Raw genomic sequence first — 24,987 nt, forward strand, 5'->3', positions numbered from 1 at the left:
GGCCAGTGGACTACGCGAAGGACTGAGCCACACTGATGCTCTACTTCCTTAGCCAAGGATGACGTAGTGAAAGCCATGCTCATCCGAAGCTTTCGCTGCTTGCACGGCCCTGAGCAGCTGATGTGCCTACCGGGTAACCTTGATCCAAGTGCATACTGCCCTTGCTTTGGTGTGGCGCAGCCATAAATGTGAGGGATCTTCACCAGCACACCCCTTGCCAGTGACACGGGGGGCAGAGGATTTGTGGCAAGGCAGGCGTGGCTGGTCAGTGCAGTGCTTGATGATGCCTGGGCGGGGTGGGGGCGCAGGGCCAGTTTGAGGCCGAGGCAGAGGCGTACCGGCGGCACCTGGAGGAGGTGTATGCGCTGTGCCCGTCCTGCGACGTGCAGGTGAAGCGCACGCTGCTGCTGCAGGACTCGCTGCTGCGGCCGCACCTGGTCGGCCAGCCCGCCCTCACCCGCTGGCAGGTGCTGGCCCGCTACTCCCTCGTGAGTGGGCCACCCCTGCCCTCTCTTTCGCCGCCGCATATGGGATCGGGATGCGCAGGGGCCGTCGGCGTGAGGGCAGCAGGAGGAGGAAGAGTGGGCATACTTGACACTCTGGCTGCATCCACTCGGTGGAGGGAGTGGCCAAAGTTAGTAGTGCTATTAAGGGGGTCGTGACGACTCATTTGTTGGCAGCAGCTGAGCTGCATCCCCAGTGCAGAGCACAACATGTAGGCACCTCATCACTTAAATAGCCATTTCCCGACTTCAAGCGTTGCAGGCTGATGGAGGCAGTCTTCAGTGGATGGACCAGACAGAAGGGTGTGGTTGTGTCACTGGCTGGTCATTTCAGCCTAGCTCTGAGTAAGCCTGCTGAGCTGGCTGGCAGGCACTACACTGCTACCGGGTCATACTGCGTAAATGAAGAACCATAGTATGCCTCATGAGTGGCAAAATCCAGTGTTCGGATTGGGTGGCTGGAAGAATCAGTGCAACGTTATGCAGCCTAAAGAAACTGTAGCAGAAGCAGGAGTTGAACCCAGAGACGCATGCATGTGATAGGCAAGTGACTGAACCACTGCCACCAACGAGGTACCTTACACGCCGACTTTGGGTAGTAACCAGTCGATCTCGGGGCGACGCGTGGGGGAAAGCAGCAACATGGGCAAAGCAGGCTCCGCCGCAGTGCTGAATTTTCTATTGCTGGCCAGAGCACCGCTATATCGAGCATCAGGGATCTTGGCAATTTAAAAATTGGTGCGGAGTGGGAAAATGAAACCAAAGAAGATGTAAGTGTCTGTACAACCCCCTAATGGCACCAGTTCTTGGAGTGCGCTCTGTGAGTGGCAAAAGTCAAATGTGAAAACTTCAAAAGGGAGGATATGAAAACATCCATGTACTGTCAATTTAAATGGGTGGTTGCGGGATAGTGTTCAACTGGCAATGAAGACAAACTGCAAGTTTGGTTCATTCGCCTCGTTAAAATAACACTGGCACCACTTTAATGCAAACTTCATTAATATAGTCCAACCCTATTAACAGTACCAGCTATAACAATTATTTGGATATAACAATGAACAGTCATGGCAACAATGGTCATTTTCCTTACTATTGCATCACTTTCTTGGTCCATGGCAAAATCACGCAAGGGACAAAGGCTCTTTAACTTTTTTGTGCGACTCTGGATTACTCGAGGTTCTTTAACCTTGAGATCCCCAGATTTCTTTTTTTCTGTCCTAATGCTGTCAATTTTCCTACGCTACAAACTGACTTCCTTTTCTTCTTCCTCTTATTCATTGTTACTACGCACTTCTTCCCCCCTTTCTTTGTTCGCCTCACTATATTCACCCCCATCTGAAATAGGAAGCCCCGCCGTTTGTGTGGCTAACCTCTTCAGTGTTCAATATTTTTTGCTTGACACTCGAGGTGAAGGAGGACTTCAAAAAATCATCTCTGCCTTTCTGTAGGGCAGATGATCCTCCTAGCCCCCCCTCCTCTCCTAAACCGTGTTGTGGAAATGCGGAAAGGATATGCCAAAGAAGAAAGTCTGAAAACGAAAGCGTTAACTGTACGTCTGCCTTTAACGAGTGTTGCTGTTCAATATGTTTTTATTAAAAGGAGAGTAACTCTAACGGTATTTTCTGTTACAGTTACAAACTCCCCTAACTTTAAAGTAACCAGTTGCAGTTACAAGCAACTGAAAAAAGTAACTAGATACTACTAGTAACTAGTTACTACCCAAGACTGCTCTGTACTGAGAAGCTGTGAATCTGTATTATGGTATCTTCGTGAAACCTGCATGATGTAGCATCCAAGTATTGCCAGGGGAATCCATAGTGTTTTTGCATTCAAATCATGTAAGTGGACTTCAATACCTTGAGGACTTTTTTTTTTTCCTATAGCTAGTAAAACACAGTTTGCTGTTTCCCTCAAGAAAAGAATCATAGGGTGTGGGCCATAGATTTTGGGCTGCAGTTACAGTTCATTCTGTGAAACATCACAGTCATCAATTTGAGTGTGTTTGTTATCGGTCTTCTGTCACAAATTCAAGTGCTCGCTGGCTTTTGTGGACAAACTAGCGAGAAGCCGAGGGTGGCCCTTTGTGGCTGCACTTGTGCGCAGGTTCTCCTCGAGTTGCTTGTCTCGAGGGGCTCCGTGTGAGTGCCCCTGGTGGCGCAGCTGACTTGGCCCGTCTTGTGTGCAGCCCTGGAAGCAACGGGTGCGGCTGGCGCTGGCACTGGCGGCATCTGCAGCGGCCCTGTACATGTCGCTGGTGCTGCTGGTAGCGGCACTCGGGAGCGAGGCCACCCTGGCTCGCTGCACTGCACGGCTGGGCTTGGATCGGATTGCAGCACCACCCCTGTGGCTCCTGCAGCCTGCTGGCTTTGTCCTTGCAGGGAGCTCGGTGCTGCTGTCGGGGCGGCAGCGGTAACTTTCTCCGGCTTTCTTCCTGCACTGTGCGAAAGATTGCTTGCTTCACAACTGCCTGGGAGAATGGGAGAAATTCGTGAAAGGTTTGGCCAAAGGAAGTGGTCAGGGAAAGGGAGGCACCACGATGCATGTGGCGTGTTACAGTGCCCACAAAACTTTGGCGGGGCCTTGAAGCACTTGTGGGGGCACGAGCGTGTTGCCACGCACAAGCACGTGGGAGCGTCTCCGACCTCAGAGTAAACAGCCATTCTGGGCATTGTGTGAGTAGCAGCGAGGAACCTGTTCTTCTCAGTGAGGGCTTCAGTGATACCATTGCGGTGCCTGAAAGCTGCCATGATTTACCAGGGCTTTCACCCCTGCTGAGGTCTCGCTTGTGCAGCTCTTTTTTTTCATTTGCAACGCGACCGAGTGCTCTCATGAGAGCTGGGATCATTGTGCCGCAGAACAAGGAGTTCCTGCTCAAGCAAGGCTGGCAGTGTTCCCATATAACTAGTGCCCCATTGCTTGGAGCTGCGGCAAAGCGCCATTTTCTGCTCCAAGTGCCCCTGTGCCGCAACCAGTTGTGGACCAGCGGCTAGGAGTGCGCAACAAGCTCGGTGGTTGCTGCCAATGCTTGGTGGCGTGCTTGCTCCCACCGTGCTGCAGGCTGGGGCGCGTGGCCCTGCTCCTGTGCCTGCTGTGGCTGCTGTCGGTGTCGTGCAGCCAGGCGGCGCCGTTGGTGGACCTGGCACGGGTGCGCGCACTGCTCCTGGGTGCGACCGCTGTCGCGGGTGCCGCTCACGTGCTGCTGCTTGCCAGGGCCCAGCTGCGCGGGGGCGCTGTCCGGTAAGCGTGGCCACTGCCTGTGCAGGAGGGCAAGTGTGGGAGGGCCGCTCCTTGTTTCCGTTTCGAGCACTTCGCTGCAGCTGCGTCCTAAAGCGCTGTGCTCGAGAGACGGCGCACGGACACCGCAACGCCGTGCCTACCCCTACAGGGTGCCCAGCACTGTGGCGTGCGGCTGGGAATGTGTGCGCATGCTGCTCACCAAGAGCCCCCTCGTGGCTCTGGAACAAAATTGGGAGGTGCTCAGAAGCACTGAGGAACCTTGGCTCAAGAACCAGGACAAGCAGAAGGAGAAAGGTGCTGCCGTTTTAGTGTGCAGCTGTTGGCATCTGGTGGCAGCTTTTGCCCTTGCGCACCTTCTTGGCTGGGCGTAGCCGACTGCTGTCATGAAAAGGCGCTGAAGTACGCACTTTTGGTGTATGTCGGGTATTCTGAAGCATGTTATGAGCCTGCGAGCGGTTGGAGGATGGAACATTTGTGTGAAATGGCTCGGTCCACATGCGAGATGCGTCTTGAAAGGGGCCTTGCGGTGGTGCTGGCCAGGGGTATGCCTGGAAGCACTGCAAAAGCTAATGTTCGCTCCAGCACACAACAGCGCTCTGTGAGTACTGCGGCTGCTGTACTTTTGCTGGGATTTTCTTTGAGGGGAAACTAAAGCGGCAATATCTTAACTCAAAGGTCACGCTTTTCGTACATCTCGGCTTGTCTTCAGCAGCTGACAATGCTTTGTTTGTTGAGAAATAATTAAAGCTGGCATTTTCCTTTCCCATTTTTCTTTTTTTTGATTTTTGTTGATTTGTTTTATTATCTGATTTTTATGATCGCCTACCGGCTGTGGCAAGAAAGACAAACTCTCTGTGCCGAGATTTCACTGCACATTAAGGGAGGTGTGCAGTCAGTCGCACTTAATCCCGAGCCCTCTGCTGCAGTGCATCTCATAGCCCACGTGCGGCTTCAGCACTCAAAACCCCCAAGATTTGAGTGCAGACCACCCACAGCAAGGCAGGGCCCTATTCCTGGCTTTGATCACTGCTAGCCAGTGTTGATTGGCTTTCAGCTGCATCGCAAACATTGACACCCAATCAGATGGTGCCCTTCCCCACTCCCTTGTCCTCTTGGTGTGGTGTCATCCACGCAACGTTGAGAATGAAACTTCAGGCTGGGCACTTGTCAGTTGCCAGCTGTCTATGATATGCTCCGAGGCAAGTGCACTGCCACTGTTTTTATATGTAGGAAGCAGCTGAATTGCATGAAATCAGTGCAGAAGCCGAAGCGTGCTATCAAAGCTCTTTTGCCTTGCTTGTTGTCTCGCTTAATTATTGGAATTTGACGATAAATTTGGTGACATTAAAGTCAGCGTGCAAAATGCGGCGGAATCCTTCAGTATCCCTTGACGGTTTACTGGGTACCGAGGCAGGTTATAATGAGAGCTTGTGTGCTGAAGCTGTATGGAACTCGCGAAAGTCCCTCTGGTCAGGTCATCCTTCAACGCTCCCCACAACTGTTCATTTGTATTTCAGGTTATGCTCAAACAGACGGGCAGCTCACCCTGTGCCCGTCGGGTCACGAAGAAGCACTTGCAGCATCCTTTCAAATGGGTTGTGCTATTTGAGGATTACTGTGATAGCACTCGAAAACTGTTCTTGGGGAAGCTTTAACTTTGCACACACTAGGTCGGACTCTCTCTCTCTCTCTCTCTCTCTCTCTCTCTGTGTGTGTGTGTGTGTGTGTATTTTGTACTCTTGGTTTTGTTGTAAACACTGTGACTGCCATGCAAATTCATCATGACTAAACAGATTTTGAGAATTGTGTTTCTTATGCCGGTTAGTTTTATCGAGGGGCCAGCGTGCATGCGAGTTGGCCCACAAGTTGGTCGAGGGGCAACACCTTTGGGCATACCATTTAGAACGAGTGATGTTTGCAGCCCAGCAAGTTGCTTGCTTTGTTGGTGAATGGGTGAAAGAAAAAGATGCGTCGAAGAATGCTGCGTCAGCTGTTGCGCTTGATAGAAGCATTGGGTGGAGAGAAACAGCCTTTTCTGCCTGTGCAGAAAGCTCGTGGGATCCAGTGGAAGCAGCCTGGCGGCCTCGCAGCCGTGCTCCTCGTCATCGGGTGGTGCGTCAACCTACCTGCCGAGCTGGAGTGACTCGGCGAGCGCACACGAGAGCGTCCGGAGCAGCCGTGGGCGGCCCCTGCCTGACATGATGAGCGACGTGCACATCTCCCCAGAGAGCGAGCGCTCCTGGAGCACAAGTGGGTGCTGGGGGAACCTGCTGGTGGGGGGGCAGAGCACACTGCGTGAATGCGCTGGTCCACCGCTACAAGGTCGGGGAAGTCTCGATAGCTCGCCTCATTTAAACTGGCAGCTCAGAGTTTGGTCGCAGAGGGAAAACTTTCGGCCCTTTGTGGGTTGAGACTAACCCGATTGCGCAACTTTGACAGCTCTGCCCTAGTGCAGTGGCACAAGCCTGTCGTGCAGCATCGCTCTCTGCACTGCCATAAGTCCATTACGCAAAAACTGGATTGCACTCTGGGGGTCGAGGTCGAGAGTCTGCCACGCCTGTCCCGCATCGTGGTGATTGCAAGCAGAGCCATGCCCACGCAGGTGCCAGGTGCAGATTGTTAGGGGGTGGCTAGTGAGGCACTTTCATTGCATTTGAACCCATGCGTTTGACTTCTTCACACAGGGAGTGCTAAAGGCTGAGAACGAATATGCAACCAGCCTTTTTCTGTGCAGCAAAAGTTTGAAGTTATGTAATATGTATGGGTGTGTGAATAGTCATTTTTGGTTTCAAAGCGAATACGAACCTCACAATGATTTACCGTATTTTCTGGTCTATAAGTCGCACCCCCTTCAAAATGACAGTTTTTCCAAAAAAAAAACGTATATAAGTCGCACTGGTGTATAAGACGCACCAGTGTACAAGACGCACTTGTTAATTAGGTAAACTCACAGTGAACCAGATTGTTAGAAAGAGCGACGAAAGTACATGGTTGCGGCGGCCGCCGCCTATCAACGCATCGCCCGGTAAGGAGGGCTAGACACGTGCATATACCGTCCAAAGTCTAGACAGAACTAACTTCTCAAAAATGGTTTATTGATACACACAGATAGCATGTACTTACAGACGGCGTTTAGGCAAAACCATTGAAGTCTTCTTCCTCCGGCTCGCTAACAAACAATTCAGCAACTTCAAGTGGGAGTTCCGCCAGCACATTGCTGTCGTCCTCCGACTCACTGATGTCTTCTTCGTCAACATCGTCACCTCTCGCGGAATGGATCATTCCAGCCTTTATGAACCCGGCTACAACTGTTTTTGCAGAAATGGAGTCCCACGAGTGTGAGGCCCATTTGGCCACCTCTCCAAACGTCGCGCGTCTCTTGCGTGCTGTCGTAAATCAGCACAATAAAGGTGTCATGGCGGACGGAAGTGACGCGACCGGAAGCGGCCCGAAAAGCAAAACTTATCAGCAAGCTGTCATTTTAAAAATTAGCAGCACGTTCACCTCCTTCAGAGTAACTCTCTGTAATAATTTATAAGCTGCATTTTATTTTTGCAACCCAGTTTGATATTACTGTGAATTTATTCTGAACTGTAGTCACTGCGCATGGCAGAAAGTGGCGCGCAGTTGTCGCAGGCCATTATCATTGTTTTTGAGTAAAAAAAGCTGCAAATTCTTTGGTTTAACGGTTAATGCCGAAGCAACATATGGGCTATGAGAAACACCGTAGCAGTGGGCTTCGGATTCATTTAGACCATAGAGCTGTGTCTCTTAACGTGCACTGGCCACGCGCAGCCGCCGCGAACCGGATTTATTTCATACATAAGTCGCACCGGTGGCTAAGACGCACCACTGAAAATTTCAGAAAAAATCTGCGACTTATACACCGGAAAATACGGTAGTTCATTTAGTTGGGAGTTGAAGCAAATATTTAGCAACTTGAAGTAAGGAAAGTTGAGTTTACAATTTCTCAAGCATGCTTCAGTAAGCAGACTGTAGTAAAATAATATGCCCAATAAAGAGGGTTTGCAGAATTGCTTTATGGCATAAACCCAACATGCAGAAGCTATACTGCTGCTGTTTCTTAGCATTATTTATGGTACATTCTTGTGTGGGGGCAAATTTTTATCTCATATGGATTATCATCAGCCTACTCAGGCCCACTGCAGGGCAAAGGCCTCTCCCATTGACCTCCAACTGCTTCTGTTCTGCACTGCTCGAGTCCGTTATTTGCCCCACGTGCATCAGTGTTAGAGCAGGGAGGGTATGTGTTCCAACAGTATGGTGTTGTGAACGCATTTAACACTTTCGTGACCGCGCCTCTTCCCATCGATAGTATGCTATCAATGAATACAAATTCTAATTTTGGCATTCTCCAAGCTCTTCTGGACCGCTCACGCCATCCAAATGGTAAAGGAAAAACTATTTTATCAGTTGCGCTTTTGAGTTTCGTTTTGCCGCCACGTGGGGGATTTTTAAAGGAGCCATGAAGACAAAACACAAGTTTGGTTCATTCACAAAACGGCCTCGTTAGAACCATACTGACACCAGTTTTAACGTAAACTTTGCTCAAATAAGCTATATCATTAGGAAAAAAGGGAATGGCCATGCGACCCACTAGCTCATTTTCCGCAACAGAACCTATGGACGTCATACCAGTCTGCTCTGCGGTTGGCGGAGGCCGGCAAAAGCTAACGCAAATTAGGCTGAGCTTATAAGCTTGCAGAACAAGATATTTGTGCTTAGATTTAGGGCACATTCTTTTTAACACAATAAGAATGGTGGGGCAAACAGTGGAAGTTTCGAAAGCATAGTAAACATAGAAGTACTGATGCCTACTGCTGTTGGTACTGCATGCACTATGCTTGGTTTAGCTGCACAGTACTGCGGGGCTTTGGGGTTGTCTCGGACGACACTGGCTGATTGACGCAAGCAACGGTGTCTTACGTTGCCGTATCTGTAGAGCGAGCACTATGTTTCACGAGACGATTATTTTCTCCCCGAACAAAAACAAGCCAAGTTTATACACGGCTTGCCACGGTATGGTGGCGCCATCTAGGTTCAGTAACGTAAAGAAACGTGCGAACCGCCGTAGGGTACCTCGATGCCAGCACCGCCGTACAGGGTGGAGACACCCTTTGAATGGTCCCGTGCCAGCGCAGTTAGGTCAACGTGCTCAATGCATTGTCCTTTTCGTTTTCCACGAGACCCAGCAACGCGAAACAGATAAGATGATTCAAACTTCGCGAGTAAACCACGTTGCGGCGATAATTTTAGCGCGGTTTTGATACAATGGCTTGCTTCGCTGGCGAGCGAGTGGTGGTGCCAGCGTATGCATGTCTCCACCCTGTATGAGAGACGCGTGAATAAAGGTACCCTAGGCTGCAGAGCGGTCAGTTCCTGTGATGTCATTGCAGACAACAAAAACATGATTTTTTTTTCATTTATTCCACCTTAAAGACCCGAAGGCATTACATAAAAGGGGGAAGGGGGGGGGCGTACAAAGTATAGGAAACAACGCAAAAAAAAAAAAACTCAAAGGGTACCGAGGGTAAACATTCAAAGAACAATAATAATACAAAGGGTACAAAATGCAAAGTATACAGTAAACATTACCAAGTGCAAGGTAAACGTAAAGTTACAGGGGTAAACATTCAGAGAAATATGAAACATTTTAAACAGTACTTCAAAATTATTGTAAAAACTGTCAGGAGAATAGAAAATTTAGTTAGATTGTGACAAGTTAATTTTTAGTTTATTGCGGAAGGCTTGGCGGTTAATGCATGTTACTAAATTATCGGGTAGTTTATTCCAGAGTGTAATCCCATTGGGAAAGAAGGAGGTAATCGTTGCAGATGTGTGTCCATTTATGGGTGCGATAGGATGACTGTGGTTTATGCGGGATGAAGTTCTGTGTGATGGTTGAAGCAGGACGTGCCGCGATTTAGGATAATAATAGAAAGCATGCAGAAGACACAACCGAGAAATGATGCGACGAGATTCAAGTGACGGCAGGTTCAATGATTCTTTTAGTGCAGTAACGCTAATATCGTTAGAGTATTTGGAGCAAATAAAACGGGTAGCGCGGTTTTGAATCCGTTCTATATCATTAGTAAGATAGGTTTGTGAGGGGTGCCAGATTGAGCAGGCATATTCTAATTTCGGTCGGACATAAGTTTCATATGCTAGCTTTTTAATGTCTGGTGAGGCTAATTTTAAGTTCCGGCGCAGGTATCCGAGGGTGCGTGAGGCCTCTGAACAGATGATTTGAATATGGTTTGACCATGATAGCGACGATGATAGATGCACTCCGAGATATTTGTAAGATAGTGTAGGGCTAACGGGAAGAGACTTTATGCTATAGGTGTACTGCTGGGATCATTTTACGGGTGAATGACATCATTTTGCACTTAGTGAGGTTTAATGGCATAAGAGATTTATCACACCAAGCTACAATTATATCTAGATCATGTTGAAGTTTAGCTCTGTCATCGGGTTTATAGATTGCAGAGTACAGAACGCAGTCATCGGCAAAAAGTCTTAATTTTGTTAGTACATTATTGGGCAAGTCGTTTATGTATATTAGAAAGAGAAGCGGGGAGAGGCAGGCACCCTGGGGGATACCTGACGTTACGTCAGAGAGAGGTGAGTCGTAATCGTTAGCGCTTGTGAACTGCTTCCGGTTTATTAGGAAATTTTCTATTCAGGAAATTATGTTGAGAGGGATTCCAAGGTTGCATAGTTTAGATAGTAATAGGTTATGAGGGACACGGTCGAATGCTTTAGAGAAATCTAAAAATATGGCGTCAGTTTGAAGATTTTCGTCCATGAAGTGAAGTATATCGTGTGAATTCCGCTAGTTGGGTTTCGCACGATAGTAGTTTCCGGAAACCATATTGATGAGCAAAGAAAAAATTGATGGATTCCAGATAAGTCATGAGATTTGAAGCTATCATATGTTCGAGCATTTTAGATGGGATACTGGTTAAAGGAAATAGGTCGGTAGTTTGCTGGGATTGCGCGGTTGCCTGATTTAAAAATTGCAATAACCTTAGCCTTCTTCCAGTCGTCTGGTACGTTTCCTGTTTGTAATGATTGTGTGAAGATCAAGTAAAGTATCTGGCTAGAGACTGAAATCGTACTTTTTAGTAATTTACTGTTAATACTGTCACAGCCGGCCGAAGAAGAAACTTTTAGATCGTTAATCAGTTTAAATATTCCTTCTGGAGAGATTTCAATTCCTGGCATCACTACAGCTTCTGGATCCGGCAATACTACGGTATCAGTGGTATTAGCAGAGGAAAACACAGACAGAAAGTGGTCATTCAAAGCAGAAGCGCACTGTGTGGCGTCGATTGGTTCTCCATCAGCATTAGTGAGGTCTAATCGATTAGATTGTGACGTAGGGGAAAGCATGCGCCAAAATTTGTTAGGGTTTGATTGAAGAATCGATAATAGGTCATCGTAAATGAATTTAATTTTTGCAGCTTTGAGTTCGGTTAAGTATTGTTTCGCGCATGAGCGATAGCGCTCCCATGCAGTTGGACTTCGGCTTAGGTGAGCCGATCTGTACAAGCGTTTCTTCCGGTTGCAGAGTGATTTTAGCTGTTTGTTAAACCATTGACAGTTGGAATCTGATTTAATGAGGGTAATAGGAATGTATTTATTTTTAAGGTTAAGCATTGTTGTCTTAAAAAGTTCCCAGTTAGCGTTGACACTACGAGTTAGGTGCGTAATCCTGAAGTTACCTAAGAATTTTGTGAGTTCGTGATTAATGGCGTTAAAATTTCCTCTTTTGTAATCTGTGATTATCTTCTGTGTGGGTGATTTCTTTTTCAGCGGGGAAGAGATGCAAATATGGATTAGTTTGTGGTCACTAAGACCAGGGAGCGTGTTAATTGATTTTATGTCGTCAGGGCACGAAGTTAGCAGGAGGTCTAGGATATTATTACCCCTGGTAGGACAGGTTATGGCCTGGTGAAGATTAAAATCAAGTACAGTGTTTAAGAATTGATGTTCTTGAGACGGTGACCCATTCGACACTGAAAGCAACGACCAGCTGATTGCTGGATAGTTGAAGTCTCCGAATAAAAATATGGGTGCCTGAGGATATTTATTGGTAACTGTAAGTAGGGACTGATGAAGTAGGTCGCAGAAGCCGGGGTGGTTGTCTGGTGGCCTATAGCTAGAGCCCCTAGCTTTCCGCGATTCCGCAATTCCGCGAAAAATCGCGGAATTACAGTGTTTTCGCGGAATTCCAAAAAAACCGTTAAAAGTGTGGTGCTACGTCCCCAAAACGATATATTCGGTGAAATATGGCGGAAAAGTAATAGCAATATGGTTTCTATTGTCTGCAACATTTTTACTGTTGCAAATTTAAATTTGCATCTGCGTATTCCTACCTTATCAAATAATAAAAGTGGCTAGGTGGCGCAGCCTCCACCCGAATCAAGGGGCTTAGCCATAGCCACAGAAAGAGAACATTGCACACGACATGGCCGGTCAGATTGCAAACAAATGAAGGGTGCAATGAGTAAAGTGGCTAGCAAGGCGCTAGTATACTTGGAGAACTCTGACACCTGGAAGTTCTTCAAGAGTGTGAGGTCCTTGGATCCCCAGCAAGTTGGGTGTCTCTCAGAAAAGAGATCAGAGTTTGGGGCCGTTCCTGGATTTATAGCCCTAGTTGCTGAATGGCAAGTGTACCTGAAGTCTGCCCAAGACCTCAAGTCTAGTGACAGGGATTTGGCACAATTTCTTTCTAAACAAGAAAAGCCAGGTGAAGATTTTGATGTCCTGACTTTCTGGGCTGGGATGGAACACCTGACTCCAACACTTTCTTCCATTGCCCTTAAATACCTGTCGGTCATTCAGTCGCTATGGTGACATCGTGCCTCACAAGCGCCATTCTCTTGGTGAAGAAAGCACAAAGCATCACCAGATGCTCAGCCACAACAGCTTCCTTCAGTTGTAAATAAAATCTGGCACATCAGGAGTCTGAAGTGTCTAATAAATGAACTGTTACATATACCTTATGCTGTTTCAATGTTGTCGCGGAATTTTGCAGATTCCCCTATCTAGAATTGCAGAATTTGAAATGTTCCACCGCAAAAAATAAGGGGCTCTACCTATAGCAGGCGCCAAAAACAAATTTCAAGGCTCCGTTTGAGACAAGTGCCCATGTTAATTCTATTTTGTCATCATGGAATATAAGTGAAGATGCTAGGGTATTAGTAATGGCTATCAGCGGGACAATCAAAAGTATAACTTAAATTTAACTTAAATTTATATATTTCTCAGTGAATAAAGCATCGTTTGTATCCGGAAAAGCGCTGGGAGCACTATAAAACACGAAATCTTTCGAATAAAACAAACTTGTATTTTGTCTTCATGGCTCCTTAAAATGTCCTTCGCTGCTGGGGAGACGAGCTCACGTGGTTTCGGTTATGGCGTCGCTGCCACTCGCCGATGCTTCGTGTGAACGGCAAATTTTGATGGATTCCGATGTAACTGAGCTTGAATCTGTGCATAATGGTAGCAGCACAGACACGGAAGACGACTTCGATTCGTCAGACTTTCCTACGGTCAGCGAAAGTGCATCAAGTCGCCGCGGTCCTTCACTAGGTGTGCACCCTTGAGTTTCGCTCTCTTCTCTGGTCGCTCTATTGGGCGCGCATAGTCGTATACAGATCCGGCCCTGTTCTAAAGGCCACAGCTCTTATCTGCAGGGTGTCGACTTCGTTCGGGTGAGGGTTCGCACCGACTGCACAGAGTCGGGTTTTCTCCACTAAGACGGCCTGCAGTTGACCTTGGCGTAGCGCTCCAGAGCAGCGCGTGGCTGTTCGTGTTATATTTATATTTTTGTAGGTAAAGAACTTTTGTACTTACACTGCTCATATTTGCAGTATTATTCTATAAGCCATTTATGGATGATATGAGGTGCTGACCGGAAGAAGGGCATTGGCACCGCTGCCCCCTGCACATGTGCCTGTTGTCACACTGTGTGTGAAGCAAACATGGACCATCTTAATTGTTCTGCACTGCTCCGCTTTTGATACTCATAGACTGAACCATAATGTTTTTCAAAATTCAGATATAGAAGCATTACATGGGGACATTCTCGAACATCCTCAACACCTGGTGACCTTAGCCCAGTTTGGCGTTGCCAGTGGCCTGGCGAGCGTGGTTTAGTGGGCGTCTGCCTCCCTCCATATTCCCCCTCTTTGCCCTCCAGCGACCTTCGGTCCTCCCCTTCCTAATAAAAGAATTTATCATCATTCTATAAGTGTTTTATGTTCAAAGTGTATAATTCAAATTGTTTTTATGTCTACTGTGTGGAAAGTAGCATTGAGGTTATCATCAATTTTTTTTCTTTTTGTTATATTTTTTTTCTTTTCACAATTTTTTGATAAAATTTCTAATATATCATAACCTGCACTTTAGCATCCTCATTTTCTGTGGAAAGAAAAAAAATTTCTTGGACTACCAAAAATAGCCACTACGCACTAGTGTTTATATAATTTTATGTATGTAAATAACTTTTGAACTTGCAGAGCTCATTTCTGCAGTATTACTTTATAATGCCCTTATGTTTAAATTGTATTGCTTGTATTTACTCGCGAGGTGTGCATGCAGGCAACCGTGTGAGTGTGTCGTCACTTGTTAGGTCGGGCTCCACGGGATGGCGGTACTTGCCCGTGCTAAGCACATAGCTGTGCTGCGCGTTAACAAACTCTACCTCACCGAATGCAAAGTATTGCCACGAGTCCAATGTGAGTGCGATTAATAACATCTCTGTTGACACTACCGTGGAGAATCGGGTTGAAATGCAGCAGACGACGCATGCTGGTGTTTTTTTTTTTTTTCTTCGGCGTGCGGGTGCAGTGGCCCAAACCGCGCCATGTCCGTGGCGCATTGGCCATGTCTGTGGCCGTTTCCAGTGTTGCCAAGTGAAGAAATTGACAGCTAAACTTTTCAATGAATAGTACCACCTATATTTCACTTTTTTTTTGTATGTGCCCTGTGCAAAGTGGCATTGATGTTTTCATCATTTTGTTTTTCTTTTTGTTACTTTTTTGGTTTTGCTAATTCTTTTTTTATAAAATTTGTTATAAATCTGTGGTTTGAAATTATTACTGTTACAAAGCCCCATTCTTTCTCTATCATTTAGTATCACTAAATGTCTGTGGCAAGGAAAAAAATATTTTCTGGAACACCCAGAAACAGCCAATTTTTCCCCGGTCAAAAACTTTATTTTTACAGTTATGATAATAAAAATTGGAGTACATATGTAGTTTTCCATTCTGATTGTAGATATAAAATTGGTTTTTGAGTAAAACGACTACATTCAAATTTATTCGGAATTTAATATTTGATTTTTTGACAGCTTTTGTAGAAGAACTGCTAGAGTGGTGCTGCTTAACAAGCTACCAGTGAACTGTGCACAAATCAAGGAGTGCAATAAGACTAACAGTATGATTCCATCTGGTCTATAGCAGAAGTTAGGATCATTTTAAGTTTGAACTTGCAAGGTTAAACTGGTTTTTCTAATTCCCATCTTCCAAGCCCAAACTTCAAATTGTTGTAACTTTTGCTAAGACCAGATAGAATGATACTGTTAGTCTTATTTTACTTCTTGATTTGTGCAAAGTTCACTGGTAGCTTGTTAAGCTGCACCACTCCAGCAGTGTTTTTACAAAAGTTGTCAAAAAATCAAATGTACATTTCTGAATAAATTTGAATGTAGTTGTTTTACACACAAACAAATTCTATATCTACTATCAGAATGTAAAACTACATATGTCCTCCAATATTTATCATCATAACTGCAAAAGTAAACATTTTTGGTGTAAGACCAGTGTGCCCCCCTTATTAAAAAAGGCGGATGCAGCAGTTGGCGTTGAAAGAAAGGTCGGCGTGACACGGGTGTCCTCGCAGGCACCTGGTCCAAGCCCACCAGCCTGCGAGGCTCGTCTGTGGTGGTGGGTGGTGGTGGCGGCGGGGGCAGGCCCCCGTCGCTGGTGTGGCCCCCGAGGCTGCGCCTGCAGGGGCGCGGCCCCAGCCCTGGCTCGTCGTGGGCGGCGGCCGGGGCGTGGGCCGTGGGCGGCCAGCGCACCTCCTCCCACACGCAGCTCCTGTGGGGGATCAAGCAGAGCTTCGGCCTGCTCACGCCGCCCCCTTCCCGGGACGGGTCGGCCAAGCACAGCGACGGCAGCTCGGCCGCCGGTGAGTGCGTTTCGTGCGGTCCGCGGGGTTGTCCTCGTAGCCTGCGTATTCCTTCTCCCCGTAAGTGCAGTGAGGAGCGGGCAGAGAGGAGCACCCTTGCATAGTCGCACTGTGTGCACTACTTGCCGATTCATGCTGCGAGCCAGCTGAGAAGGCAGTGCATGAAGGGGTCGGAAACAGCCTGCTACGCAGCAAACCACTTGCTTGGCAGTGGTGTGTGCGTGCACTCATGCCCTCGGTCTTGCTGCCCAGCGGGTGCAGCCGGCCAGCGGCGGGACGCAGACTGGGGCTTCTTCCGGCAGAGGGACGCCTTCTTCTCATCCTCGCCCGACTGCTCCTCCGGCTCGCAAGGCTGGGCGCCGACGCACCGAGGGCCCCGCCAGGCGGGCTCACGCAGGGGTTACGCAAGGTCCTCCATCAGCCAGGCATCCTCGCTGGTCGAGCCCAAGGACGGCCGGGAAACCGCAGGTGCGTCTGGCCTCTGCTGCTGGGGTGGCCAGTGGTGGGAGCAGCTGCGCCAAGAGCATGCAGAGCAGATTGAAAGCCAAAAGTTCCCTCAGCTGCGCCAATTTCACCATCGACTAAGGGCTGAGCTATTGGAGTAAGTGGAACTGAGTGTATACGTGGGCTTTAGGGGCCTGGCAAGCCTGGGTTATGGTGGACGTCAGCCTGATAAGTGGTGAATTGGTGACCACGGCTGCCTGCAACTTTGGTTGGCTACATTTTAGCACCATCTACAAGGTACCCATGGAACAGCTCATGCAATTTTAGAAACAGGTCTGTGGAATGTCCAGATTGTTATTTAACTCTTTTGCAACCCCGCCATAGGCCACCATTCACGGGTGAACAGTGATTTTCAAACCTTCCGCAAAAACTAAAAGCGGCACTATTCAGACAACTGACGTCATCTGTCATGTCCTTTGGAAACCCTTTTTCAATTTGGTTGCCGTTTGTTTAGGTACATTTCACATCGCTAGACAGCATTGTGAGTGAAATTTGAACCCAAGGCAGCGGCGAGTTGGGCGATAATGGCGTCCTGTTTCACTGTGCACTCGACAAAGGCAGACAGCAGTTTGAGGGACTTTGGCCACTGCTGCTGCTGCTGTGTGTTTATATATATATATAACCCCAGCAGCAGTGATGACTCTATACTCGGTTACCACTCAAGAACAGCACCGCCTCATGTAGTGTATCACTCCGTCAAAGCGCCGGACCCGAGACGTCAGTGTGCGCGCATTTTGAAAGGGGTTTGCTATGAATGCGTGATATCGTCTGCCTTGCCTCACGCAGTTTGTTTGTTGTCACTGGAGTCGTTTATAAGCATATTAAGTCCAAAAAATCACGGGAACGGCTCACGCCATGTTAAAAATATCCCCAGTAACGCCCTACTTGCGCCGCACGGAGAAACATCCGGCTACGGTGATAAGGCACAGCGGCAACTTCCGGTGCCGGTGCCATTCTTAAGTTGTCACCGAGTATAGCAACGGTGTGTATTCTTCAGATTTTAGTTCTGATGAAGATTCAACAGCCTCACACTTCGGCAGGTGCTGCCAGGGAAGGTTTGTTTTTGACTGGGCTGCACTGTATTTATACACAAAACGTGCCTAATATCTTTTATTGGTTGATTGATTTGTAGGGTTTACACCGACGCAACGCAGGCAATGGGGCGCACCATAGTGGAGGGCTCCAGATTAATTTTGACCATCTGGGGATCTTTAAGCTGCGCCGAAATCTCGTACATACGGCTGTTTTTGCTTTTCGCATCCATCAGAAAAGCGGCTGCCGCGGCTGGGAATCGAACCTGCGTCTTTGTCTAAAATCTGACGACTGTGGTTATTACTTTCATGTGTAGTGTCTGGACAACGTGCTGCGGGGATATTTTGGCAAATGCACCGCGCCGTATCGCGTTACCACCTTCAAGATAGCCTGGTGTAAATTAGCGCTGTGGTGCATCGTATGCTGCTTCTCAAGAGTGCTATGGGGTTTGTTTGTTTGTTTGTTCCCCCCCCCTCCCCCCACTGTAATAATAAGGATTTTGTGCGAGAACACAAACAAGCATGCTTGGATGCATGTTTTAGAGATCGGCTGACTGTCGAGTGGCTTCGCGAAGTGGCACAGTCATCAGGGCCTTTAGGTTGGTGGGCCCGCAAAAAACCAGTACTTGGTATACAGCATTTATGTATATATTGAATCATAGCTTAGGAATGTAGAAACATTTTGCATATCGTAGAATTCGTAAAATAATGTTTAGGCTCACTAAAATTGCCTTTTTGTGTATACTTTTTTTGCACATTTTTTGTTTGTTTGTTTCATTGACCAATAAACTCTCAATACCTGCACCTTTCACAAAACTGCTGTTATTTGTTTGAAAGAGAAATCTGTAAGCTACAATTTCATGCATAGCAGTGCTAAATATTTGCGGTAGCTCAGAGACAAAAAAGTTTTCTGGAAGCACTCAAAATAGGCCATTTTTCCATGGTCGCGAAAGAGTAAGCGACAACTGCTTTATTTTTAGTTTTCCACGAAAAACAATACGGAGAAAAGAGAGGCCAAAGCTGTTGCCACGTCTTTTCGCTGAGTGAATGAGGGGGCGAACTCGATGAAGCGGCCAGTGCAGTCTTGGGGTGCCCCCAATGAGAGGTGTCAGTGCAGGAGACCCCGGTGCTTGCTGGCCAAGGGGCCGGGCTGGTCGGGAGGCTGGAAAGCCTTCCAGAGGGAGCGGTTTGTTTTCAGTGTTGCAGAATTTCTTTTTCTTTTATATTTAGTGAACATACACAGTTGTTGGGTTTTCTTCTTGAAACCAAAATTGATGCGTAACAATGATATCATTGCTTTCAGGGTACTGACATGGGGTTTTGTTAATAACCGGTGCTGCAGTTGTAGTGAAAACTGGAAGGACAGAGTCGTATTTATGTTAGGAGTGTGTGAATATTCGAAACTTCGAATATTCGATCCCACCTAATTAGTATTCAGTTCGAGTCAGACGACACTCTTATAATTCAAAATATTCAACCCCCTCCCACCCCAAATTTTTAAAAAGTATTGAGGATGTGTTTCAACCGCAAAATCACAGCATATACAGTCAAGTCCACTTATAACAATATCCAAGTGCCAAGGAAATCCCATCATTATAACCGATGATCGTTATATGGTGGGTTGCTAACTAAAAAGACGAAACAAAGCTCAAAACATTTTATTTGCAGGCAAGCAAGGTTGTACTGATACCTGTTTGTGGAACAGAAGCCTTGCTCGGTCAGCTTTACTTGCTGCACATGAAGCTGGCGCACATCTTTTGCTAGAGCATCTGTAGGTGCTTCACCTAGCTGAGCGAAGGGTTCTTGGTGGAAACGAAGTCCCCGAGAGGCTATCATGCGTTGGGCCTCCTGCAAAGATGCTACCCGAGAAGGCTGTGCAACTGTGTCGTCAGAGTTGTCACTGCCACCGCTGTCTGCAGCACGTATCTGTGCAACGATTGCCTCTTACAGGAGACACTCAGACTTTTCAAAAACATCGGTCCTGATGTCCGATCCGCGGAAAAATGGAGGTAGTTGAAGAGGCACCCAGTCAAATTCAAAGCAGTGGGCACCAGGAGGGGTGTTTTTGAAAGGAGAACTGTCCCCCCCTCCTCTTCTTGCTTCCTCGCAAGCGGCGCAATTGACCCGTTTTCTGAGGGGTGGGCGGGATGCGAGGCGCATCGTGGCCTATGGTGTCGGCGTGGTTGGTGAGGAGAGCCGGCGGCAGCTCGCATTTTCGGTGCTTGCTATAACCGGATTCAATCGTTATATCCGATATCGTGGCACTGGAGTGTTGTAATAAGCAGTTTATTTTCCTATAAAAAGCATACAAAAGCAGACGGTGCCGTAGCTGTTCATCGTTATATCCAATATATTGTTATAAGCGGTATCGTTCTAAGTGGACTTGACTGTACGCTGGAAATGGTTGGTGCTTTTGCAAAGGCTGTACAGTCAAATGCCACGTTAACGAAAACGCACTATTACGAAATTCTCATGGCAACGAAATATGTTCGGATCCCCGGCAAGCGTCCATAGAAGCCCGTGAATTCGATGATACAACTTTCTTGGTACTGTGAAAACTGTCATAAAATGTGGACCTCGTGGAATCTGAACAACTATTATGCCTATAAATACAGTTTCGCATGACGGATTTGCAAGAAACTTCAATGCAAACTACAAACTTATGCTTTGCACGGCTCGGAAACCCAGATGGCTAAAAAAAGTGAACTCGAAAAGAGTAATGCAGTGCAGGGGCCATTCTCGCTGCATTAAAACGCTTGTGCCACAGTCCACTACAGCGATTCCTGCCAGCCAGCCAGCGCGTATCATGGCACACACGATCACAACAAAGACATGTGGAAGCCCCAGCCTCTGAGTGTAGCCTCGTTGGCGATTCACTGCTGAGTGGGAGAAATGAACACCTGCACGCTGCCCCCGCGACCGCTGCGCAACCAGAGGAGATGCTAGCGAGGAGACGGGGAAAGCGATTGTGCAGAGGAGCGGATGGCTGCTGGAGGGGAGAGAAACAAAAAGTGAGACGGAGAGGGAAGAGAGAACCGATTGTGTGGGCTGTAACTTTTTCGTTACGGCGGACGGCGCAAAAATGGCCAATTTTGAGTGCATCTACAAAACTTTTTTTTCTCTTCAGTTACTGGACACAGTTAGCATTGCTATACATGAACTTGTAGCTTAAAGATGACTTTTTCAAACACATAACAGCAGTTTTATGAAAGCTGCTATTTGCAGTCTGAAGCTGCTGAATGGGAGCATCTTCATCAGAACTAAAATCTGACGAACCCACATCGTTGCTGGAGAGATCACTGCCGCTGGGGTAAAGAAAATCAGCAGTTGCAGCTGCCCAAGTTCCTTCCACAGATGTTCCCTTTTGCAGAGCACGTCATGAATTGGACGCCATTTGCGTGCAGTAGCACCAATAGTGGTGAGTACACTGCTCTTGGCGGTACAAATTGCACTCTAGACGCCGTCTCCACACGAGAAATGTAAGCAAAGTAAGTAAGCAAGCAAGTTCGTGGTCCTGATCCCTTTTGACACAGGGCAGGCGCATCAAGTGCCACAGGAAGTTCGAACATATGTTTGCACATACGGAGAAATTGTTAAAGGAGTACTGACACGAAATTTTCATGTTACGTTTTTTTCGCTGCTATGCGTGCCTACCAGCCCACTAATAATAGAATGACAGATTGGACGGTCGAGCGAAGCGTAAACATTCATTTACGGCGTCGTTTATTCGTGCCAGTTTCGGTTTCGACAAAAAAACGCCGAGTGGCCGCCATGACAGGATGTATCACATGGCGTCACCATTCTTGCCGTATCGCTGCCTCTCTGGAAGCGCGTGCGAGCGAGCGCACGCGCGCGCCCAGACCGGCCGAGGTCTTCGCCGTCCCCACAGGCCCGGGCAGCATGACGTCAGTCCCAAAACCATGACGTGTACACACGCCCGAGCAGCGCGCGCCAACCACAGCCAGCGCGTCGGCTTCGTCACGGGAGCCCCGACGTCAGCAGTTTGGGGCAAGTAGCAGATGATGTCACGTCGGCCCGCTCTGGGCTTTCTCGTGCGGGCGAAGATTAAAATGAATTTTAAATATGTTTCGCTGAACTGTTGCTGTTGAAACTTGCTGGGAGATATCTCCTGATAAAAGGGAAGCGTTTTACATAGTTATCTCAGCTTTGAAATTTCGTGTCAGTACTCCTTTAAGAAATTGTTGCCACCCGTGGTGTGGTGTTTGGGATCAAGTATTTGCACCAGCACCACCAGACCGTTTCCTGGCACAGTAGTTTTCTTTTGCACCGCCAGGAGGCACCACGGGTGTCAGAGTACACAGTACACTCACTGCACACGTACACACCGAGCACGCGCGCACTCGCACACACGCGTGGAAAGCCGGTCCCACCACGGCCGGTCCGGTTGTAGCAGAGAAGTGAGGCCATCGGTACGTCCGGCGGGTCGGTCCACTTAGCTCCCCACTTGACCTATGCAGGAAATACGCCGAATGGGGACCTTTTCTAAACTTCGGCGGTACTGCTCCCAACGGCGCAGTCGTTTGGTGTGCGATGCTTGCTGCTCTTTTGTTTTTTCGGAGGCGCCCGTGCATGCCAGGCTATTGGCTAATGCCGTCGCTTCCTGATGTTCGTCGTTTAGTTTTGTACATTCCTGGATCGCATGCTGTATCGTCTTGCTCTGCGCTCCGCACATCCGACACGTTGGGTCCGCGCCGAATAGCTCATGTCGCCTTTGCTGCGCGAGCAGGGATCCCATGCGAGCCTGGAACACTGGGGCACTGTCTCTGTCGCCACGGTAATATGGCATCGGCGCTGGTTCTTCCCTGTGTTTGAGGTACTCGGCGAGGCTTTGCTTTCTGGAGACCGCTATGCGCCAGGTTAATTTGCTCTCGCTTGCTAGCTCTTTATTGACGATTTGTTGCCACTTTTGTTCAGATTTAGCTTCATGTTTTGTCGAATTTTGGCTGTATTTTATTTCGAGGCTGATGAGTCTTTTTATCCAGTCAGTTTTCAGATTTCTGTATCGAAGGTGCGTTTGCAGTAGTTTGTGGTTGCCATGAATTTGATCCTGCCAGCGTAGTGTAGTTTTGCCCCCGCCTCTCTGACTTCGTAGGGGGACCAGCCCATTTCGCCTGTGATAACGGAGTTTGGGGTCGCACAGTTGCCGCCAAGCAGCCACCGGCCCAGCTCGTTTTGGTGTTGCTCCATGCATTTCGGTGTTGGTCTGGAGTAGGCCAGCACATCATCTGCATATGTTACGGCTGGTACTCCGAGTGCCTTCCACAGGGTTGTATGAATGTCTTGCGAGGTGCCATGTTAGCCCTTTCAATTTGTTTGATTTTTTTCAGTGTCCTTCTCGTGCTGTTTGAGGTAGTTCGCTTGACTGCCGATGGTGATGCCCAGGTACTTGTATGAATTTGTCCGGTCTAGCTTTTCATTTTGGAGCATGAATGGACCTTTGATCTCCTCGTTATTTACATTTATGCCCATCCACTGCGTTTTTGCTGTGTTAAATTTCAACTGGTCTTTTGTTGCTATCTTTGAGCAGATGTCGAGCAGGTCTTGTAGGTCTGTTGCGGATTCTGCTAGGAGAACAATGTCATCGGCAAAGGCGAAGCATGCTGTTTTCGTGTATTCTTCCTCTACGACTTTCGCGATGGTCGACAGGCGTAGGCCTGCTCCCTCCTTGTCAAGGGTGTTTAAGAGTTCGTTAAAGGAGCACTGATACGAAATTTCTCACTTTCAGTTTTTATGCTGTCAAGAATACCTATTGGCCCAGTAATAACGAAAATCGAACCGAAAGCCGTCAGCCGCCAACACAGAATTAATTATAGCACGTTTATTGCAACCAATTTCAATTTTGGTCGCCGCGCGGGAAAATGGCCGTTCAAAGGCCAGCCTGCAAGCAGGCCAGCCTTACGTCATGGTCTCACCCGTGACGTCAGGGACGTTTTTCTTTCCTCCATGCGTTCGCCGCATCGTCTGCTATGGTCCCTATGGTCCGCACTCGCCTGCGCAGTCGACATGTCGTCTGAATCGTCAGACTCGGATGAGTCACTGCCACCTGACAGACAGAACAACTTTATTTGGCCAGGCGATTAGGCCGGCGATGTCTTTGCCATCATCCGTTTTTTAATATCACTGCGGCTCGAACCGGCGCAGACCGTGATAGCAACAGCTTGTCGCCACTCTTCTAATCGATCTGATCGCGAAAAAGAAGCTCCACATGCGAGAAAGTAGATGTTAGTGTGTTGAAAATTGTGCTAGGAGTTGTTATCAGCGCTGAATTTAAAAGTGGCGTTCAGATATTTGCCGCGATGGTAAGCCTACGCTGACCGGCAGCGGAGGTTCGGCGCTCCGACCCAGCACTGCCGGCACCACGGTGCGGCGAGCGGCCGAAACATGGCGCCACCTGCGCGCTAGAATCAAAACAGGCCGCGGCAGATGTCTTGGTCATCGATCGCTGAAACGGAAATTTTTGCCAAAATAAAGCTTCATATGCGAAAAAGGGGATGATAGCGTGGTGAAAAGTTGTGTAAGGGATGGTCATTCGCAGTTGTACAGATACCAGCGAACAAATAGTCGCCATGATACTAAGTCTAAAGTTCCCAACACCCAAGGTGACCCGTGCAACCCCGAGCCCGCTGGCTTGGGCGACAGTTCTTGCGGCCGCCGGCGCGCACGAACTCAGTCCACGTTTAGCGCTGCATGTTGTCGCGTGGAAAATAATGCATCTTGGCGTCGTCGTCGATTTGCTCGGACAGGCGTCCACGAGCAGTACTTCGCATACCGTGAGCTTGCCATAGCACAACTTGGGCGAGCTCGGCGACGCGCACCGCCATGTCGCCGCGGTGCCCGTCGACATCGCGCAGTTTTCGGCACCAGTGCCGAACACCATGCGCCGGCAACGAACTGAAGAGCAAAGACGTCGAACACGCAACGTTTACAAGCATTGCTCACACAGCTACGCCCACGTCTCCTGCCCAAACGAATACCGCCGACAACAGCAGCGCAGGATATCGTTTCCGGTTCTGAAAACGACTATATGACGTCACCCTGAACCGGCCAGACACGCAGGCTAATGTTTCGTCACGCCGAAAGCGATTGTGCTAGCGCTGCCGATTTGTGGAAGCTCGCGGCCTGGACAATCAAAATCAATTTTTAGATGTGATTCCGGCCTCGGATCGCTGCAAAAATTTCTGAGGCGTCTGAACAAACTACTGAAGCCAATTATATCATTTTTTAGGTTTCAAAATTTGGTGTCAGTACTCCTTTAATATAGATGTTGAAAAGCGTTGAAATAATGAAATCGAAGAAGGAGTTGCCAATAAATACGCTAGATGGCGTTAGTCGTCCGCAAGACAGCAATTTAAGCTTTCGTGGGACGTTTGAAATAATCGGAACTCTGTGTCCGATGGCCCATGGTGCCCTAAGGAAAGATCCATGGAACAGGCCCGGCTCCCTGTCATTTCATCCGCTGTTCAGTCGTG

At 48.1% G+C, this 24,987-nt stretch overlaps 1 protein-coding gene across 3 annotated transcripts in view; it reads left to right on the plus strand.

Annotated features, from left to right (window-relative positions):
- Positions 1-24,987, plus strand: part of LOC144144321 (uncharacterized) — a 61,465-nt gene that overhangs the window by 20,550 nt on the left and 15,928 nt on the right. For 2 of the 3 annotated variants that reach the window (XM_077675716.1, XM_077675717.1), the window contains exons 4-9: positions 309-488; positions 2,689-2,912; positions 3,561-3,740; positions 5,788-5,990; positions 15,675-15,962; positions 16,215-16,430. In XM_077675716.1, the coding sequence (XP_077531842.1) occupies positions 309-488; positions 2,689-2,912; positions 3,561-3,740; positions 5,788-5,990; positions 15,675-15,962; positions 16,215-16,430 (1,291 nt within the window). The remainder of the gene's footprint in view (positions 1-308; positions 489-2,688; positions 2,913-3,560; positions 3,741-5,787; positions 5,991-15,674; positions 15,963-16,214; positions 16,431-24,987) is intronic. The other variant, XM_077675718.1, reaches the window with a different exon arrangement.

Source organism: Haemaphysalis longicornis, unplaced genomic scaffold, assembly GCF_048455015.1.
Source record: "Haemaphysalis longicornis isolate Haplotype H1 unplaced genomic scaffold, Haemaphysalis longicornis Haplotype H1 scaffold_7, whole genome shotgun sequence".
Taxonomy (NCBI): domain Eukaryota; kingdom Metazoa; phylum Arthropoda; class Arachnida; order Ixodida; family Ixodidae; genus Haemaphysalis; species Haemaphysalis longicornis.